Source organism: Apostichopus japonicus, chromosome 17 (assembly GCF_037975245.1).
Source record: "Apostichopus japonicus isolate 1M-3 chromosome 17, ASM3797524v1, whole genome shotgun sequence".
Lineage (NCBI taxonomy): Eukaryota > Metazoa > Echinodermata > Holothuroidea > Aspidochirotida > Stichopodidae > Apostichopus > Apostichopus japonicus.
In genome coordinates this window covers 36,571,135-36,591,420 of record NC_092577.1, presented here as the reverse complement: position 1 = coordinate 36,591,420, position 20,286 = coordinate 36,571,135, and the positions used below count along the sequence as shown (strand labels likewise).

The following is a 20,286-nucleotide window of genomic DNA, read 5'->3' as shown; positions in this document are numbered from 1 at the left end:
TCCCTGGTGGTCAGTCTCCACTCTCAGCTGTCTTCGGGTCAATACTGTTAAAGGAGACAAATGACTCTGGTACCCACCGAGAGAATGAAAACTCAGCTGTGTTTACATGTAATGTCGCATGTAATCCAACGGAATCAGAAACCAGGAATTTTATGTCAGTTAAAATAGATGGAATCAAAACCATATAGACAATGTAAAACTTACTTTAAAGAGTTTACTATTCCACACTGCTGGTTAAAAGGAGTTTCTGGTTGTATAATTTCATTGCCTAGCAAACTTGCTGAAACCTTTTTCAATCGATAGATGAATCCCACATCCTCATAGCATTTTTGTATCATGAATTTTGTGATAATTTGTAAATGCATCGGACAGTAAGAGGGCAATACATCTGAAAATGTATTTGTGTTTTTTTTTGTACTTTGTCAATCATTAAATCCACAGAAAAATAATATTGCTAAAAAAAATATGAATTTTTAGGTAGAAGCAACTAGGTAATAAAATATTCCAAACCATGTTTCAAGGATAAATCAACAAGAAGATTATAATAGCATAAGAAAAGCTTCCATTTTAAGAGCATTTATTCAGATGACATCACAGACCCCCTACTGTGATCCAACTTCCTGGAGTAGTTGAAGGAATAGCGAAGCAAAATAGGTTACATGCAATCAACCATATCTCAAGTTAAGGGCCAGCTATTAAGTAAGATGGGGTTTTCAACTAGCAGCACGGAATATTTTTCATTTCAATGTAAAATTTTGCATTGTTTGTCAACAGGAAATCCTTTTCAATGCTCCAAGGACTGTTGTTTGGCAACAGATTTAGCTATGTATGGACATGTAGAATGATTAGCATTACTATGGTGGATTACAATAGTTAACCCTGCAGCCAACAAAATTGTATTTCCCATTGTTGAGATCCAATTATACCGTCCAAAATAATAACAATGAAAATAATGCAGTCTTGTATTTTAGGTAATCTCTTACTCCGAAAGAACCATTTGCACGCGATACAATAAAGTATATACTGTACGTCAAAAATCTTAAAATAACAACTTTGCACCCTCCCTTACATCTTAAGTTAACAGTCTTAAAACAATCAATAATGCAAAATATGTGAGATTTACTATTAAAGAAACAGTAGAAGTCTTAAAAATAAATTTTCAAAACATCAAAATCTGAAGATGACACAAACATTTAAAACGTTCTGACAATTATCAACGTTTTGCATGTATTATGAAACAGTCAGTTTAAAAGTGTTGAAACATGGTATATGGGCTGTTACAACATGGATGAACCTCTTAATATGGATGAATCTTTGAGATCATGGCATTTAACTAATGCAGACATGTGTGGCTGTTAAAGCAAATATGAGTCTTTTAGAGCATGGATGGATCTTTGATAGCATACTGTACATGGAGCACTGAAAGCATGCATGAGCTGTTACAACATGGGTGAACCTCTTAACATGGATGAATCTTTCAGATCATGACATTTAACTAATGCAGACATGTGTGGCTGTTAAAGCAAATATGAGTCTTTTAGAGCATGGATGATTTTTTGAGAGCATACAAGGAACACTGAAAGCATGCATGAGCTGTTACAACATGGGTGAACCTCTTAACATGGATGAATCTTTCAGATCATGGCATTGAACTAAATGAACACAAACATGCGTGGCTGTTAAAGCAAATATGAGTCTTTTAGAGCATGGATGATTCTTTGAGAGCATACAAGGAACACTGAAAGCATGCATGAGCTGTTACAACATGGGTGAACCTCTTAACATGGATGAATCTTTCAGATCATGACATTTAACTAATGCAGACATGTGTGGCTGTTAAAGCAAATATGAGTCTTTTAGAGCATGGATGATTCTTTGAGAGCATACAAGGAACACTGAAAGCATGCATGAGCTGTTACAACATGGATGAACCTCTTAACATGGATTTATCTTTGAGATCATGACATTTAACTAATGCAGACATGTGTGGCTGTTAAAGCAAATATGAGTCTTTTAGAGCATGGATGGATCTTTGAGAGCATACATGGAACACTGAAAGCATGAATGGGCTGTTAGAGGATGTGTGGGCCTTTAAGAGCAGGGAATGATCTTTGAGAGAATACATGGACTACTGTTACAACATGGATGACCATCTAACATGGATGAATCTTTGGGAGCATGGCATTAGTGACTAATGAAGACATGTATGTACGTAGGTTCTTGAATTATCATACTTCGTAAGATCTTCTTAGATACATATGTAATATGTGCTATTAAATGCATACTATAGCCGTTTTCCTTCTACCCAGATGAAATAAAAGGCAGTTCAACACTATATTATCATGATCACATTTAATACAACGTTCATATGTTAGCATACATGTGTCAAAATCAATGTTTATTATTGATCAATGATTCATTTGAATGCATAAAACTAGCATCTTTCTGAATGATGTTAGGCAAACAAAGTCAGCCAGTTCTATTCATCTTTACTGTGTGAAAACTGCCATTAATTCATGTGCAGAAACAAAAAAGCAGAAATAATAAGGCCACAGACTGGGTTTGGGAAAATAAAAAGAATATTGTAAAAGCACACTTAATTACATTTTACAGATACAACAAGAAATAGAACGTTGGTGATCTTGCCTGGAAATTTTTAGGGATGCGAAGGCTTGACCTTGGGGTCCCCAGGCACTTGCCTCTTTTGCTCTTTGGTTGTATGCATTGTATGTGTTATACAATATCTGTCAAAATTATCCCTCATCTATATACCACAAAGTCAAATGACTTAGTGATTCCTTGCCAATATGAGAAGAAACTTTAGATACAGGATTTTCCAGCAATCTGAATTGCTGAGCATTAGATTGCAAGTCTTGCAGAATTAATTCATACATAATGCAAAGAGGGTTGAAGGTCAAACAGACTTCACTTCTGCATAATCAGACTTATTCTGACTGTAACCTGTAATTGACCTTTGACCTCAAGGGAAACTGTAGACATGTATTTAGAAGAGGCTAAATACATACCAAGTTTGAAGTTCAAGCAACTTCTGAAGTTATCAAATTTTCAAAATTCCTCAGACTTTGACATCTGTTGACCTCAAATGACCTCTAACCTCCATGAAAAACAATAGGATCATCTGCTCACGAAGGGCTACCAACATACCTACCAAGTTTAAAGTTTTTTGTTGAGCTATAGTTTAAAACACATGCTATATGTACTGTGCTATGATCATACATGTATTCGACATGAAGGATCCTTCATAGCATTAGCATGCACTCAACACTGATTGCTTCTGTTAATAATTACTTGTGAGATTCTCATCGGAAGTGGAGCATCGTTATGTAACATTGAGTTGTACTCAGCTGCTGCTTTAATTGACAGTTTCCTTTTCCAGTAAGAATTTTCTCATCTCCCTTCGTCTTCAATCAGCATGCATGAATGTATAAATTCATTAATCGATTTTGTTGCATATATGTTTTGTATGAACTACATTTAAAGAGTTGCAATATATGCAAAATGGAATGCAGGAATGCAGGTGGGAAGCTAGCCAGGTTCCAAAGTCTGCAAACAGGATGTCCTACTTAAGGTACACCTATTTGTTGCTCAATTGATCTGTTACTAGTATGCATTTAGTACTATACTGTTACTAGTACCCAAATATTTTACAAAATTTTCCTTTCTGAGGACTTACGGAGCTGTAATAGCTTGCGAAACTTCATACAGAGACAGATCGAATATTAAATTTACAAATTTCCCAGAGAAGACTAGGGTTTTGGTCTTGCATGACAGGACATCAAATCACCAGCTGAAAGAAACAGTCATATTGCTTTAATATCTTCTTCACTAATTAGCATACCCAACACATAACAAAACTTGCTCAGGACAATAGGGTTTTGTTTAAAGGGGTTTTTGATTGGTTGGAGTGATGTGATCTCTTACAGTGATATTATCTTAGTTTTGTCTGAGGGGCAACCTTGCGCTTGCTTGTTGTGTACTGGTCAGTGGGTTATTAGTGGAGTTGGCTGGTTGGTAATTGCTCTACAAGACAGAGTCTCCACCAACAACATACCAAATAAAAGCCTAGATCCCTGGTCACCTCTGCCATTTCAAACTTGTGTCAGCTGGTCCCAAGAAAAGTCAGTCTAGCCCAGAAGGACTAAGCGATTTGAATTCTACCAATTAACATACCAGCCATGTAGTATGTCTAATTTGTAGGGTTTTACCAAAAAACTTTCTTTGAGGCTACTTGAACCCGAAAGGGATGGACTCAAAGGGATTGAATGGAATAAAAACTGAATATCTTATGTAAAATACCATAGTGTCACCTTACAAGGAGGGTGGGGGTCTAATCTTGTATAAAAGTGTATAAATCTCAATAATATGTGCTATGTCCCTTGACAATCGCTGAAAACCTATATATATATAACAAATTACAACCATATGGATAGAAGGACCTTATGAACTTTATTCCAGTGATTACATACACAAAAGCAATCCAGGTAAATAACTTTCTGGGCATAACTGCATGTGTATGTGGTGCCATGTAAGGTATTAATTCATTACGTAAATTCAACACATGACAATATAAAAATATTGTGGTTGTATATATATATGTTTTAAGGTTGACAAAAGTTGACAAAAGTTTGACAAAAAGTACATTTTTTGAAGATGAAATAATTCCCACTTTGATTAAAACAAAGCAGTGTTCTGATTAGTACCAGGGTTTAGTAGACCTCCACTGATGGGGCCTGGGGATCCCCTTTCTGAAATGTTTTGGCACTTAAATTAGATGCAAACTTAGTTTTTCTAAATAAAACAGAAGCTTCATCGTGGAATGCATACAGGCATTAATTCTTTCCTATCACAGATGTTTTCTTATATATGTGCAGACCCCTAGTTTGATAGTAAATACTTTGAAATAAATATATATACTACCAATACTTGCCACAGGGATTCAAGACCCAAATATTGCAGAGAATTCCTGGATTTTTGGGACTGCATATCGACCGCTATATGGCAATATTATTTTGAGTTAGGAGCCAGATCGAGGATTTAACAAAAGCCTGACATTTAACTGGGTGACCATATTTTAAACACATATGTACAAGCATGTTGCTTTAAGCATCTCCTACATGTGAAAACAGAAGCTGGTACCAGACCATATCTAATTACTTTTGGTCTTAATTAGTAAACAGGAACTCCTAGAAAGGAATGACCAATTAGTAAGGGATAGTACTTAAGGGATTAGTCATGGTAATTTGACCTTCACTCAAATCTTGCCGTTTGTCATAATTATTCAGATTCTGAAATACTGTGGAAAACTTGTACAGTAATAAAACTACAAGCTGCCAGCCCCATACATGCTAAGATTGTAGTACTATATTTAAGGTAAGAACCACATAAACAAAAATATACATTCTAAAAACAATATCTTAGGCCTTGTTCACATTCGAGAAAGCCATATGGAGATCAGAGTTTCGTTACCCCACAGGGAGATAACAAAGATTAACCTGGGTGGGTTCACACTGGAGAACGCTGCCGGATCAAGAAGTAAAGAACTCTCAGGAAAGGATTGTGCAAGAGTGCAAAGGTCATGAGGTTTGTTAACAACATACAGCATGAGGATTCCTGCAGCTGCATGCCCAGTTATATAGTACATCATGCATTGCAATAAACTGTGTTGTAATTGTATGGTGTACCCTTGCCATGACAACTACCGGTAGGCTGTTAAAAAGGATCCTAACTTTTTCTTTCGCTGACATTTTTAAATGAAAAATAGAATCACTGCGTTGGCAATTTTAGCTTTACTTTTGTCATACAATGGTAAGTTATGGAAGGTATGAAATGTTTCAAAATGGCGCTTTGGAAACAAAAGTTTTTATTTTAGCCTCCACTCCCCCTTCTCTTCTCTTTGGTTTCTTCCCCTCATTCCCATGCATTTCCAATCTCCCTCTCTCCTCTTCCTGTTCCCAGCTCCATCCTCTGTTCCTTAATTCCCATCATCGAGCAAGAATCTAATTCCAACCAGACCTCTTCAATTTTCCATTTTACTCAATCACAATATCACATTATCCTTCCTCTTCTATCCATCTTCCTCTGACACTCTCCACGTCCCTCTGCAACATCCCCAATCCTACTAATTCCTAGTGTTCAACCGATTAACCTAATCGGAATCGGAATCGGTACGAATATTGCATAATCGGAACATAATCGGAATCGGTAAAAATTACGTGGAATACCAGTTATTTCATACCGATTATTCAAAAACATATGGAAGGTGAAAATATCATTATTCAAAAACATATGGAAGTTGAAAATATCAACTGATGTATTAGGTTTGTTCTTTTACTACGAAATATTAAAATAAGACACCCTCTATATACGTCTTTCACAGTGTATACTTTCATCAATTTACGCTGCCAGGGTCGCCGATTTTGCTTCCCTCGTGGTTAGTGACTTCAAATTTCTTGGCACAGTAGGCATAGCAGCAATACCAATTTCGCGAATTAACGAATGTGCTTGACAGGGTCGAAAATAAGCGGGAGCGATGTGCTAAAAAGCCCTCCTAAAGCACAATTACGAGTGTGAAAAAGAAATATAAGAAAAATCGCCCTCGTTATATCAGATGTCTGTGTAAAATTAATTGTGACATGCGTTTGCTTTAGCTAGGAATTGCAGTTGCAGCGCGAATCGCGCAAACAGTTTTCACATCCCGCATCAAATTTGAAGCAGTGCGGTAGGGTCGCGCACAATCCCCGGGAAGTTACCGTGGAAAATTACGGCGTGCACGAAGCAATTTCAGCACCAGCGAAAATAACCTAAAATCCTCACAAATCTCCGACCACATGGTAGCCTTACTTCACACTAAGTCAACTGCATGGAAATCTAACCTTGCCATCTGTTTATTCGCTCTAGTTGTGTCGCAAATACAAATAAAAATATCCACGGAAACTGCAATCTTCGACCACATGTTAGCCTAACAACCACACTAAGTCAATGAGAAATGTAGCCTAACCATCGGTTTGCAACACAAAAAAAAATGCGTAGCAAACTTTCAATTTGCTGGAAATCGGCATTTGTTTGGAAGGTACTGTAAGTGATATGTCTTATAGAGGGAATGTTATATTTTATATTGGAGTAGTTTCTAGTTGTTATTATTTCTTTACATCAATCTGGTATTACATTTTAGAGTAATATTAAACAAGTTACGATGGTACAATTTGCTTTTCAGTTTGATTGGCCTAAGCTTACATTTTCTAATTGAACCTGAATAGAGTTAAATAGGTAACGAATAGGTATGTTTAACTTGAAGTTCGTAACATTTCTATTTGTTCATAAACGGTATAATACTGAAAATAAGTAGAAAATAATGTCGGAATGAAGGCAACATGTCATTAAAATTTACACTTTGGTAAAGATTGAAGATGGATGGTTTGTCTGAGATACTTTTTGAGATGGATATTTTGAGTAACTATTCTTAGCCCATTTCAAGCCATTAACAGGTGACATTCACGTCGAGGTGGTTAGGCCATTCGCTTAGCACAGTACTGACTAGGTAGGATGTCATATTTCCGTATTTTGGAAATTTAAAAAAAAAACACTTTTTTTTTCTTTCCGAGAAACTCAAGAGGTAATTTGGTACATACAAAAATGATACCTTAGAGCCTTGTATAACAACGAAGCAAAAGGAAACAGGGAAAAATCACAACAATTATTGTTTCTGTCAAACTTTATTGCCGATTTCGTATATACGGGATATTTTCGCATTTTCAAATAATCGTAATCGGAATCTGAATCGGTACGATTATGGAAAAAATAATCGGTAATCGGTATTTTCTGTTATGCATAATCGGTTGAACACTACTAATTCCCATATCCCACTCATTACCTCAATTACCCGTCCCTGCAATGTTGGTCCTCTCTCACCCACTCTATCAATGAATCTGAGTTCCCTTCAATTACATCCAGTTGCATGGAGGAGATTCCCTGTAGTACTAAAATAATTCTATGCTGAGCATCCAGATGTGGTAACCTACCTTGAGAGGTGAAATCAGCCGGAAACTCAATCAATCATAGATAATGGAAGTAACACTTCAGATCATTGAGTATTGATGGTCTAAAAAAAGAACATTTTGCTCTGATGTTTATTAGTGAATGGCATCAATGAGTGGATGGTCAACTTATATCCATCTGCAAATTTTATTTTAAGCTGCATCTGATTTCAGTAAGTACTATATCAGATGACATGTGAGACTGATCCAAGAAACTGCCAGTTCAGTTAATTGGCTGCTTCCTATGTTAATTAACCCTTTCAGAAGAGTGGTGCATATTTCGTTAGTTTGCAAAGTGCATTTGAATTCAGACTAAGACAATCTAGAAGAAACCCCAAAAGCCACTGTTGTTGTGTGTTTTCATAATGCATTATAATTTATCTGCCTCCTATATTTACACACTCCAATCTACCTTAGCCTATAAACTGCATAGGCCAAACATTCTTGTACTGCGCCCCTATTGACCCTCTCTATGATCACGTCCCTCTCCTTCAATTTATCTTTTGTATTTTTCAGAAGTCCAATACAACAGTTCCTTTTAAATCAATGTGGATTGAAGTAAAGAACATTTTAACCCACTCAGTGTTGCAGACATAAATTGTAAACCTTTCATGGAAAATCAATTTACTTTAAAATGATGAAATTTTACAGAATGTAATCACTACATGGAATACCCAAGGGATGTGTAGCGTATGATATAACATTCATGACTATAAAGCCAATTACATAGCTTTGCTGACTCATCATCACACGGACAGGTTTTGCATTCTTTAAATTATATCTGAAATGACAAATATTCCCTGGAATGTACTAGCAAGTTCAAATAATAATACACTGTGCAGTGCTAACCCAAAAATTCCAAATCTGAATTTTCAAGTTTCCATTGTTTTAATTTTTCAATCAATTATGATGAGAAAACAGCAAAAAGTACAAACTGTGTGGGCAACTCCCTTGTGAATGCCTGTTTGTCAAATTCCTTTTGCATTTAACTGATCAACAGTGCTCAGTCAGTTAAATCTATGAGAAATTTATGCAGCACTTTTTACTCTTTTGATTTATTTCAGTTCAAATAAAAAAATAATTAAATGAACTTTGAACATGCATGTAAATAATATCACCAGCTACCAGTATCTCTTTCTGTTCACAATTCCATTTGATTCATACTAAATAATGTATGCAATGTACAGAGTTCATGTTTACTCTTGGCAACACTGCATTACAGTATAGACTCAGTTTAATTAAGAGTGTAAAAGAAGGATATGTAGGCTAGTAAACCTACCATACAGTACTGTATACTAGACTCAGTATCATTTAGAGTGTAAAGAAGGATAGGCTTGTTTTTAACCTACCATGTTGTACTGTATAAACTCAGTATAATTTTGACATGCACTGTCATGGTGGGATGGATCTAACTTTCACAGTCTTATAGTCATAAAACGCACTGAATTGAATCATCTCATGGTGGGAAAGTTTCTTAAAAATGAGCCCTGTTCATTTCATGGTGGGTTGGACCTCCAAATCTCACGTATTGTGCAAAGATCTCAACCATAAAAACAAATCAAAGAAACCTCTCATATCTAGGAATAAACTGCTGAATACAATGAAGTATGTTAAAACTACATGTCAGTTGCACTTAAATTTATTATTAAAATGTAATTACTGTACATGTATGTGACTGCACTTTAGCTCATACAAAAACTCACTATAATGAGCTTTTAATTTGTTATGTACTGTACAGTAGCCTACCTATGTACAGTACCTATGTACGGATACCTACTGTATGTACGGTACCTATGTACAGCACCTATGTAAAGTACCTATGTACAGTACCTATGTACAGTACATGTATATATGCAATGCACTTCCCAGTTTAGTAAACATACAGTATACCATTTATGATCTGTCAGACTTTATAAACGTATGAAAAATTCATTTTAAGACAAGTAGTACTTAGAACAAAATTAATGTACTGGCATACGTGAGGTTTGAATAAATTATATTAATTTTCATCGCCGCAGTAACTTCATCATACAGAAGCTTTCAGAATAGCAGTCAATAATTTGGGAGGACTGACGTTTATTGTGATACATACTGTATCTTAATATGTGACTCTTGCCAAAACACTGTTGAGTCAGAGATATCGTCTGCGGTCTTAATTGTCATGTGAAATGGAGCCTATCTAATGTTGTGTTCATAAGTACATATGTACATTATGACATGTTGTGGTGCGTTATATCTCTTGCTGTCGTAATTTATATTGCTGCATGGGCATATACTTAATTAACATTGTCCTTTCACTCTGTCTAACTGTAAAATATATTACTGCTAGTATGATTTATCTGAGATCGTATATATATACTGCCTTAATGCAGTATTTATCATCAAAATATACATGCAGTATACTGTTCTGTGTAGTATTGTACTGAACTCTTTAGTACTACAGTACACATGTTTGGCAATTACCAAGTATTCATGGAAGAAGCATTTCTATAGGCGTCAGTCAAGCCTAATTAGTTGACACCAACAACGATAAAATTCAGGGAAAGCAGTAGATCTGCTAAAACCTGTCCTCTACAATGTACAAAATGTATTAAATGACATGTACTCCATATTACTTACATAAGGATTATAAGTTTTGGAGGAAGTACTGAACCGCAAAATTTTCTGGTTTGAGCAAAATATGAACCAGTATCCACTCAAATCATGTACTTCTCCATCTACTGTACCTATCCTGCAAAATATTGGAAGCACATTCAATGATATTTGCAAAAAAAATGAAGAAAACCTTGTTGTAACTAATCAGGACAATTGAATATATATATTGGACACAGTAACATCTAGATTGAACACAGGAACATCGTGATTAAACACAATTTTCATCACTGGTAAGAATTTTTCATTTTCAAAATATCTGGTAGTTGATGTACTATATAATTAAGATGACTACTTTCAAGTTAGCATTACTCAGGGTTGGCTGATGAAAGTCCCAGTGATTTAAATCATTTATTTAAATTGTGATTTAAACAAAGTTTTTTTTCAATCACTGATTTAAATCAAGTTTTTTCTTCATATTTTAACATTTTATTCAATTTGTTGTGATTTTACTAAGTCTGTAAGAAACTACTGTGAGTCAATCTGCTTCTGTAGTTTGAAATCTATTTAGCATACAAGCACATGTAACTTGTTACATAAATTAGTGTGCAGAATCTGTTAGTCACCTTACACTTGTAAATTAAAGGTTCCAAAGGTGTTTCCAACTAAAGTTATAAAATAAAAACAAAGCTTCAATGTGTAAATTTGTCTTAAATGTTCAAGTATGTGGACTTACCCCAGTGAAATAAAGCATAATGGACATATAAAACCACTGTCAACGTTACCACTAAAATGCAAACCTGAAGGTGTACATTGTACAGTCAATAGACTCTAAAGTTCAACATTGGTCCTTCTTCATGTTCAAGGCTTTAGAGTGGTGGTTCAATTTTATGTGGAATAGCCTGTACCTGTATGTACACTGTATGAGATACATCTAGGTGCAGGCAGGTGTCCACATGTGTATCAGTGAGGTCAATATCTTTTTTGTATGGAGAGCAAGATTTAATTTAAAGAAAAATCAAGCAGACATCCTATTGTTATGTAAATAGTTGATTATTTTTTGTAACAAGATAGTGAAAATAGTATTCAACAAGAATAATGTACTTGTTGTATACTCTAGAACATCTAGTGGCCAGGTTGGCTACATATATTGAAACAAAAGTGTAATGAAAATATGGAAAATCATAAGATTTTATCTTTCTCCAAACTGCATAATACATCCTGTAGGCTCATACCTGTACCATTCATGGTAGTAATTTAGAGACTCATTAATGCCTCCAAAATTTAGTTACTTGACATTTGCATTCATCAAAGACATGTGTTTTTAAAAAAAAAAAATCCATTTAAAATTTAAAATAACAAATCCAATTTAAAATTTAAAATAAAAATCGATTTTAATTAAAACAAAATTGCCAACCCTGCATTAATACCGCCTTGGAACCCCCTCCCCCCTCCCATTTCCCCAAAGATATACCCATCTAAGAGGGTGAAGTTTTTACAAACAAGGTTCTAGAACTACAACCAAAAATATATACCAAAAAGAGGTAATTGGAAGCATTCATTCATAACGAGCAGGCTGCAGCCTATAAGACACAAGAAGTCATTATTACTAAAGATTAGCAGCAGGAAGAAAGCTAGTTCATTTATCCCTAATAGCATCCTCTCTACATAACTATAATAACCAACCCCATAATAGCATCTTCAATAGTGCATCCTCTTTACATATTAAACTAATGACCATGACCAATTTGATTTACATCCTCAGAGGAATGAATAAATTCCATCTTGTCAAAATATTGACAGCAGCTATAACTAACATCTACTGTACAAGTGCAAGTTCTTCTGTCTGTTTTGAAGATCAGCTATGTTGATGGTTAAGCATGCATATATAAGCTTGGGTGTAATTACTCTCAATGGCCTGATTATTTGGTCACTTAAAGGCCAATAGCCTGCATCAAGTGTAATATTGAGAAAGGGGCACTATACTCATCTATGCCATCAGTGTGCTATATGGACGTGGGTGATTGGGAGGCCCCCAATGGCACATGTTTGTGTATTATTAAATACAAAATAAAAGAAAAAAAAAAAACTGAAGCAGCTGCAAAACTGCTTGCATCAAGGCTGAATCGATATCCTTATAAGACCAGTAATGCCTTTTGTGTGCAACTGCAATGACTATTGTGTAAATCTATGAAACACAATAAGATTATGTCCATACAGAACTTATGAACAGACCAAACTCCTCCATCCTACTTTTGACGTGTCTTAGATTGACAACACCATTTTGTAAATTTAAATTTCAAGTGCAACCAATATGGCACACCCACTTGCATTTTATTTCTTATGATTTTTCAAAGAGCAGTAAATAAGAACTCTACAAAATGATAATTATATATCCAGACTAAACTAAAGTATTTTCCTGTGCAAAAAAGTGAACAGCTCGATTTCAGTTCCCTGTTTCTCTGATGATAAATAAAAAGGACTCTTCTGTAAGTTCGTATTTACTTCTTACAGGCTCCTAGACTACATCTACTGTACTGAGTCTAGATCAGCTAGAAGGTCAATGAAGAAACCTATGATTGACACTTGACTTAAGTTTACCTGTTAGTGGGGATAGAAAGAACAGCCCCTGGCACTTGGACACTGACGTACAGTAAGATGAACAATCAAGTTAACTGAGAGCAGGCCCCCCCCCCCCTTAGGAGGAGAGCCCTGCTGAGGATTCATGGGATAAAACCATCCTGGAGCTGTGCAGCATTTTCCAGTAAATCTTCTTGCGTTGGTGATTTTCAAAGGCAAAATATGTGCAACTGATGTCGCAAAGAGGCATTAATGTGAAATGGATTTCCTCCTTGGACATTAATTTGGCAAATTATTGGGGAGTGGGTTGGTAAATATCTTCTTACCCTATTCTTGATCCTTCTTGGCTCCTACGCTCCAAGAATGGCAACCACTGATATTTAAAAGCGCAGAAAATGTTTTGCCATTGGAAATTGTCATTTTTCACAGTTCAGCAAAACTTCATGGCAACGAGGCAAAATAATTTGTCATTTGAATTTGCTAACTGGTGTTACACTATACTTTATCTATATTTATTAAATAAAATGGTTACAGTTTACCCTCCCTCCCACATCCCAACCCCATCTTGGTACAGATTCATTAATCTGCATGTATGGCTGCATTGCCTAACTAAGATATATGTTGGAAACAACAGAGTGGATATTTGAAGCTTCTCAATATAATTTATCCATGTCTAGTATACTACGGTAGTCTGGGAATAAGTTATCTGGCAAAACATAGCAAAATGATATTGTTATACAAAACAGGCAAATCGCTATAGCCTACAACGGAAAAGATGTTCAAATTTTTGTACACAGGAAACATGCTGTAGTATTATCACGTTAATGCATACTTTCTTTCTAGCCTATTTCGCTCCACTGCAGGAGGAAGGCCTCTTCATCGATTTTCCATTTCCATCTGTCCTGTGCTCTCCTTTGCCATAGAACACCTGTAAATTCTCTGAGTTCATCTGTCCATCTTCTACTCTGCCTGCCTCTCCTTCTGACACAAGTTCTTGGGGTCCAGTTGGTAATTTTCTTTGTCCATCTGTTATCATGTTGCCTGGCCAAATGGCCGGCCCAACGCCATTTCTTGACTTTGATTTCCTTTATGATGTCTTGGACATTGGTTTTCTCTCTTAAGTTTTGGTTGGTTACTCTGTCTCTCCTTGTGACTCCAATCAATAATGCATACAATCACACATAATAATTAATATTCAGTAAGCAGAATATAGACTCAGGTTTCGCTCACTGGCCTATCGTATCGTATTTGACTGTAGTTTTTCGCTGTAACTTTGTAAGAAAAACATAAAGAGTAACCTATGGCATAGTACAGTCTAGGCCTAGGCTAACTAAATGTTGTACAAGTTTAAGGCCAAAACTTAGTATTTAAATTTAAGTTGGGCCTAGCATAGATCGTTATAACAGTAGGCTAACTTAGCTTCTTAGTAGTGGCGATTTTCATGCAACTTACCGTACTTTCGACAACAATCCCAGATGCTGTCGCCATTTGCCTCATCGAGCCGAGAGAGGAAACAATGAACACCATCAGAATGGATATTCTGCTCAAGTTAAATTTCGTTAACGTACATCTCACGACTACGTTGCAGTGAAAAAGCAAATGTTCCATAGCCCCTTCGATTATGCGTGTCTTAGACACACTTTATTAATAAGACAGATTTGACTTGTAAATTATTGAACCCAGTGGATGATTAATCCTTTTAATATTGCTATCCCTTGGCTAAATTACTTCTTATTTATTCGTTGTCCTTCCGTGATCTATCAAGTACTGTGATAAATTAATATTCGGAGAACTTCGGACCGAGGTTCCTCCCGCTGAGAGCCATGTGTTCATCTGTCGTTTGCAAAACCGCCTGTGTTTTAAAAGCTACTATGCGTGCTCAAGCTCTAACTTCTAAGGTTACACAGGGAAATCCCCTTTGAGGAAACGATACGCATGCGTTCCTGTTGTGGCTCTAGGAACCAATGAACTTCAGTGTTGTAGATGTTTTTCAAAGCGGTTGTGGCGCTGGGTTGAAACGTTTGCAGTTTTCATTTCGCAATTCGCAGCAACAAACTCCCTTCAACTTTGGAATACTTCAATCATGAGACAGATTCGTCTTCGTCTTCGATACGGTGACACATCCGCAAAAAGGGACAATATCTCACCACACACACGTCAAGAGAGTAACTAGTTAAATCTGACCCGAGTCATTTTCATTTTCGTTATAATTTTAAAGGCAACATTTCCCAAAATAGATTCTACTCAAATGCAGGATTCCATGACGTCACTGTAGCAAGTAAACATCGATTTACCTGAAAGTAATGCAATTATGTACAGGTGCGTATCCAGGGGGGGCGTTGGGGGCGCGCGCCCCCCGGGTAAGGAAAAGAGGAGAGAAAAAAGAGAAGAAAAAAGGGAAAAGGAGGGGGAAAAAGAAAAGGAGGAGAGGAAGGAAGGGAAAAGAAAAAGAAAAAAGAGAGAAAAAGGAGAAAAGGAGGGAGTAGAAGATAGCCAAGACCTCGGGAAGAGAAAGAGGAACAGTCATAGTTAAAGCGCTGATCCCTATTATATACACATGGTAGCCAGTGACAGATCGAGGATTACGGAGGGGGTTTGCGCCTCACCCTACCCCTTACACCGACAACTCCATTTTTGACGTTTCCATTTTTCCTCTCTCACTAATGTATCTATATAAATACTATATATGGTCTATCATAACGCGTGTGTGTGTATCGACGCCTTAAACAATTGTACAATTGTGCTACATGGAACCAACTGTGGCTGGTCTTGAACTCGACCGAGTCGTCGGGGAACATGACGCATTTCGGGAAGGGGGCGACCGCCGCCCCCCCGAAAGCAATTTTTCTTTATGACATCGCTAGTAATTTCAAAATAGACAATGCTTAGATGCAACTTACAAGGCCTGGGAAGTGTCATTTCCAGCGATCTGGGAGGCATTTTCGGCCAAAATTTTTATTGAACGCTTCGCGCCAATGGTGGCGCTTCGCTTAGATAGTTTGCCTACAGGCTTCGCCCCTCTCTTGGCAATTACTCGCTACACGCCTGTTCGAATTTGTAAAGCAAAGAGCAGATATAACATCATATCAGTGAGCATTGAATGCATGTTCCACGATGAACAGCCTCAAAAACTGTCTTTGTGTGTAGTCAAAGGCGTAGGAGCCCAATTGGATTTGGGGGCTGTAATGACTTGCCCGAAAAAAAGCCACAATTTTTCGCGCGCGGAGCGCGCGTTCAACATATCGATGCCAATATCATATAAGCAAGCATGGGTCATTACATTGCATGGCATCGTTTACCGTACGGTCCGTGAAAGTTGCACAGTATACCGCCGGATGCTAATGTAAACAACCAAATGTCTTATGTAGATGGAGAAAAAGCATACAGATCCATTTATGTCAAAACTCTCTTTTACAGTAGTAATGTCGGCCAAGCTTACAACTTTATTTTAATTACCAAGGAGATCATTTTTAAGCTATTCATTGCTATTTATTTTTCTTTCAGTAGGTGCCCGAAAAAAATGGTTGCGGGGGGGGGGGGGGGGCTGCAGCCCCCGCCTCCTACGGGACCTACGCCTATGTGTGTAGTGTTCGGTTCGATATACCTGATATCGGAAATATCTGCTATTTTTCATTCCCTTTAACGAAGTTTTATAATAGCCATATAAGAGGTTGCAATATTTCTACACCAATAAATTAACTGTGTCTGAATTTTAGAAAATTTCCTGACCAACATTCTTCATCATACTTTCCTCTACTCGTGCAATTTTGACCTGTCTGTTAGGGGTTCCAGGAGGTTTTTCTATATTGGTTGTCCATAGATTGAATTTTGTGCAACATTATGGGTATGTTTAAAAGTGATTTTTTTCACGAGAAATGTGAATTTTCAAATTCTCAACAAATAAAGGGCTTAAAACCTTGAAAAGTGGGGCTTTCGGATATTGTGGGCCGTGACGTAGAATTACCTACAAAAGCAATGATCCATAGGACATGCAATCAGGTCGAACATGATGTGTGACTGGTGACAATCTTCAAAAAGGTTATGGATGGAAAAAAAACTTTTGGGAAATACTTGATTCTCAGGCAAAAGTGCACATCTGGTTGGTCATTTTCAAGCCCGAGAAGTGCCATTTCCGGTGATCTGGGGGGGTATCAAAACCAGAAATTTTCTTGTACGCTCCGCGCCAACTGATGGTGGCGCTCCGCTTAGATAGTAATTCGCGCCCCTCGGGTTAGAAAATCCCGGATACGCGCCTGATGTAAGTTGTTATAAATTAAAGTGACCACATTTTACCAGGAAATTTGTGAATGATGATATTGACCCCTCCCTCCCCCTGTTCATAGACCAACAGAACCGTCCCAATTTGGAGTACAGAACGTTTTGCCCGAATTTTGAAACTAATACACGAGTCGCATTAAACATGCTGATGCCGGTTGCGAGTACGATTTTACTGACATTGTCATTTGTAAGCAGTGGCTTACCGACAATAGTTGGCACCTGGTCCGGATCGTTCTTTAAACTATGCTGTTTGAAGTGTCCCCTGACATTTTATGATATGAAAACGGATGGAAATATTTTCTATATCATGACTTTTCATAATGTGTCGAATATTCAGGCAAGAGCCGTTGACGATTTGGGCAAGAATCGGGAACGAACTGGGTAAGAATTGGAAACATTCCGGGTAGAATCGGGAACGATTCGGCAAGAATCGGGAATTATTCGGGGGGGGGGGGGGGAATCGGGCAAGTGGCTGTGTTTAAAACCTTCGTAATATATATATTTTTAAATTTTAAACTCATTTTTTGTTACGAGGCTGCCGGAGTTTTTCAACAACTTTTGTGTCCCTGAATTTTGTATTTTTTTTTGGGGGGGGGGGGCGGACTTCCCCTGCCCCCTCCGCTACGCCTCGTACGCCTGTTGACATCAATGGTTATTGGTTAGTACTACACTGAAAACTTTAAAGGAGGCATTTTGAGTATCTCTCTGTGTTGTGTTGGTTCTAGGTACCCAAGGTTACAAAACCTCGTCCAGAAACAAGTATTTTGTATAAGAAAACAATAACAATGCCAAACTTGAAGCCTTATTCATCACCAAGTGAAACATAATGTTGTGCTTGAATTTCATGCTATGAAATCATTAAATGAGACTGGGTTGACTTTACCCGTGAGTCATGACTGAAATTGACGTTTGTAGCCTAGTTGTAAAAAAGTCTGATGTAATAAATGGATTACATATTGTTTCGGGAATTTTACAGGCACATACGTCATGGCTGTGATCTATATGATTAAGGGTTTTAAGATGTATTGTGATGGTGGAGGCAGTTCGTGTTCACTGCAGAACAAAAGACCAGTTTCTACCCAGGAAAGTTTGGTCCTTTACTAATGGGAAAGAGGAGAGTGTGTGTTGGTGGATTCTTCTGCTTGATGGATTGTTATCTTGAGTAATATTACTCAGAAATAACTGTCTTCCTCAACATTGGTCCACCAGAAAAAGTATTCGCCCCAACAGAACAAGAAGTAGTTCCACTAGACTATAATTGAAACAACCCTTCCACAGGGGAAGACTGCTAGTCATGTGACTTGCCTGAAAAAAAATATTCGGCGAATAGTTTCAGAATTTTTTGATTAAGGAGCAGGAAGGGGAGGGGTGTTGCATTACAATGACAATGTTGTAATAACACCACATGTAAAGCAATCATTATCATATGGCTGCTGGATGTGTTTAGAAAAGACATCAGGCTATACAGTCTACAAGAAAATAAATTTCCAATAATTTACATCAACACTTTTGTTCTGTTATTTCTTTATTTCTCTGTGATAAGTTATCATACAACATGAGGCATAGCAGGGAAATAATCATGATGTATCAAAACAGTTGTGTCCTTGGAAATGCACCCCCCCGCCCCCCATACCCTCCAACCTACCAAACCTCTTTGAAAATTGAGATATTTAATGTACTGTAGCTATTCTTAACTCTCTTTGAGCAAATGAATGTAACTTTAATATTCATTGTCATTAACTAAAAACTCCAAACAGCTGCATATATATTAAAAGAAGGCAACTACAAGGAGAAAAATACTGAGGAAGCTTGGGTCCATATTGACAATATCTAACATATGCATCAACATACAATTAAATGACCAAATTAACCTCTACAAAGGTGCATAATTTGAGATGATTTGACATGTCTGATTACAGAATATATTGTCTTCGAGTCAGAAAAAGTGCTGCTAATTTAACTGTATGAACCCAATAAATGTGCCAATGTGTTCCAAAGCAAATTTTATCAAATTCATTGTTAAAATTGTTCAAGGACAGACAATTTTCTTAATTTTTAATTTTCAGAGAGCAGTTTTGTTAGAGGTACCTCAAATGAAGAGCCTGCCAAATACTTGGCGATTCTGTGCCACATTTTGCAGTGTATGAGAACACTTTATGTGAACTGTGCAGTCTTTATACTGAATAAGATGGATCAACAAACCAATGGTGAATTTTATCTAAGGTTTACTTTTTGAGTTATCCTGTCTACATAATTTTAGGCTTTTAACTACTTTTTTTTAATGAACTTTGAAGTTATATTGTAATTGATATACCAAGTACAAAGTTCATCCAATCTTTACTTTTGGAGTTACAAGGATTTCTGACACTGCAGAAATCAAATGACCTTTGACTTCCAACGCATCCTGTTTACATGGTTTTAGATTTTAACTTTTTTTGAGATTCAACTTCATTATGTATCCACATACCAAGTATCACAGTTCATGCAAGCTTTACTCTTGGAGTTACAAGGTTTCTGACACAGTTGACCTCAAATTGCCTTTGACCTCCACAGAAAGCAACAGGGTTCTTGTACTCAGTAATAACCAGGTTTTAATGGTTTTCAGACCTTGACCACTGTAGACCTAACAAAACACTGACCTCTGCAAAAAACACTAGGTTTTTTTATCAATAAAATGGATCCACCTACTATGTATTAACTTCATCTAAACTTCATCTAAACCTAAAATAAATTGCTTCCATTTGTATGAGTTCCGGTCAGTTCCCTATAGCATCTGCTAGAC

General features: G+C 36.8%; 1 protein-coding gene across 3 annotated transcripts in view; it reads right to left on the bottom strand.

Annotated features, from left to right (window-relative positions):
* The window catches only part of LOC139954886 (uncharacterized), a 33,777-nt gene extending 18,670 nt beyond the window's left edge, over positions 1-15,107 (bottom strand). For 2 of the 3 annotated variants that reach the window (XR_011788227.1, XM_071954863.1), the window contains exon 1: positions 14,679-15,107. Coding sequence is in view for 1 of the 3 variants with exons in the window: in XM_071954863.1 (XP_071810964.1) it covers positions 14,679-14,834 (156 nt within the window). In the remaining 2 variants the exon portion in view is untranslated. The remainder of the gene's footprint in view (positions 1-14,678) is intronic. The other variant, XR_011788228.1, reaches the window with a different exon arrangement.
* Between the last annotated feature and the right edge of the window lie 5,179 nt (positions 15,108-20,286).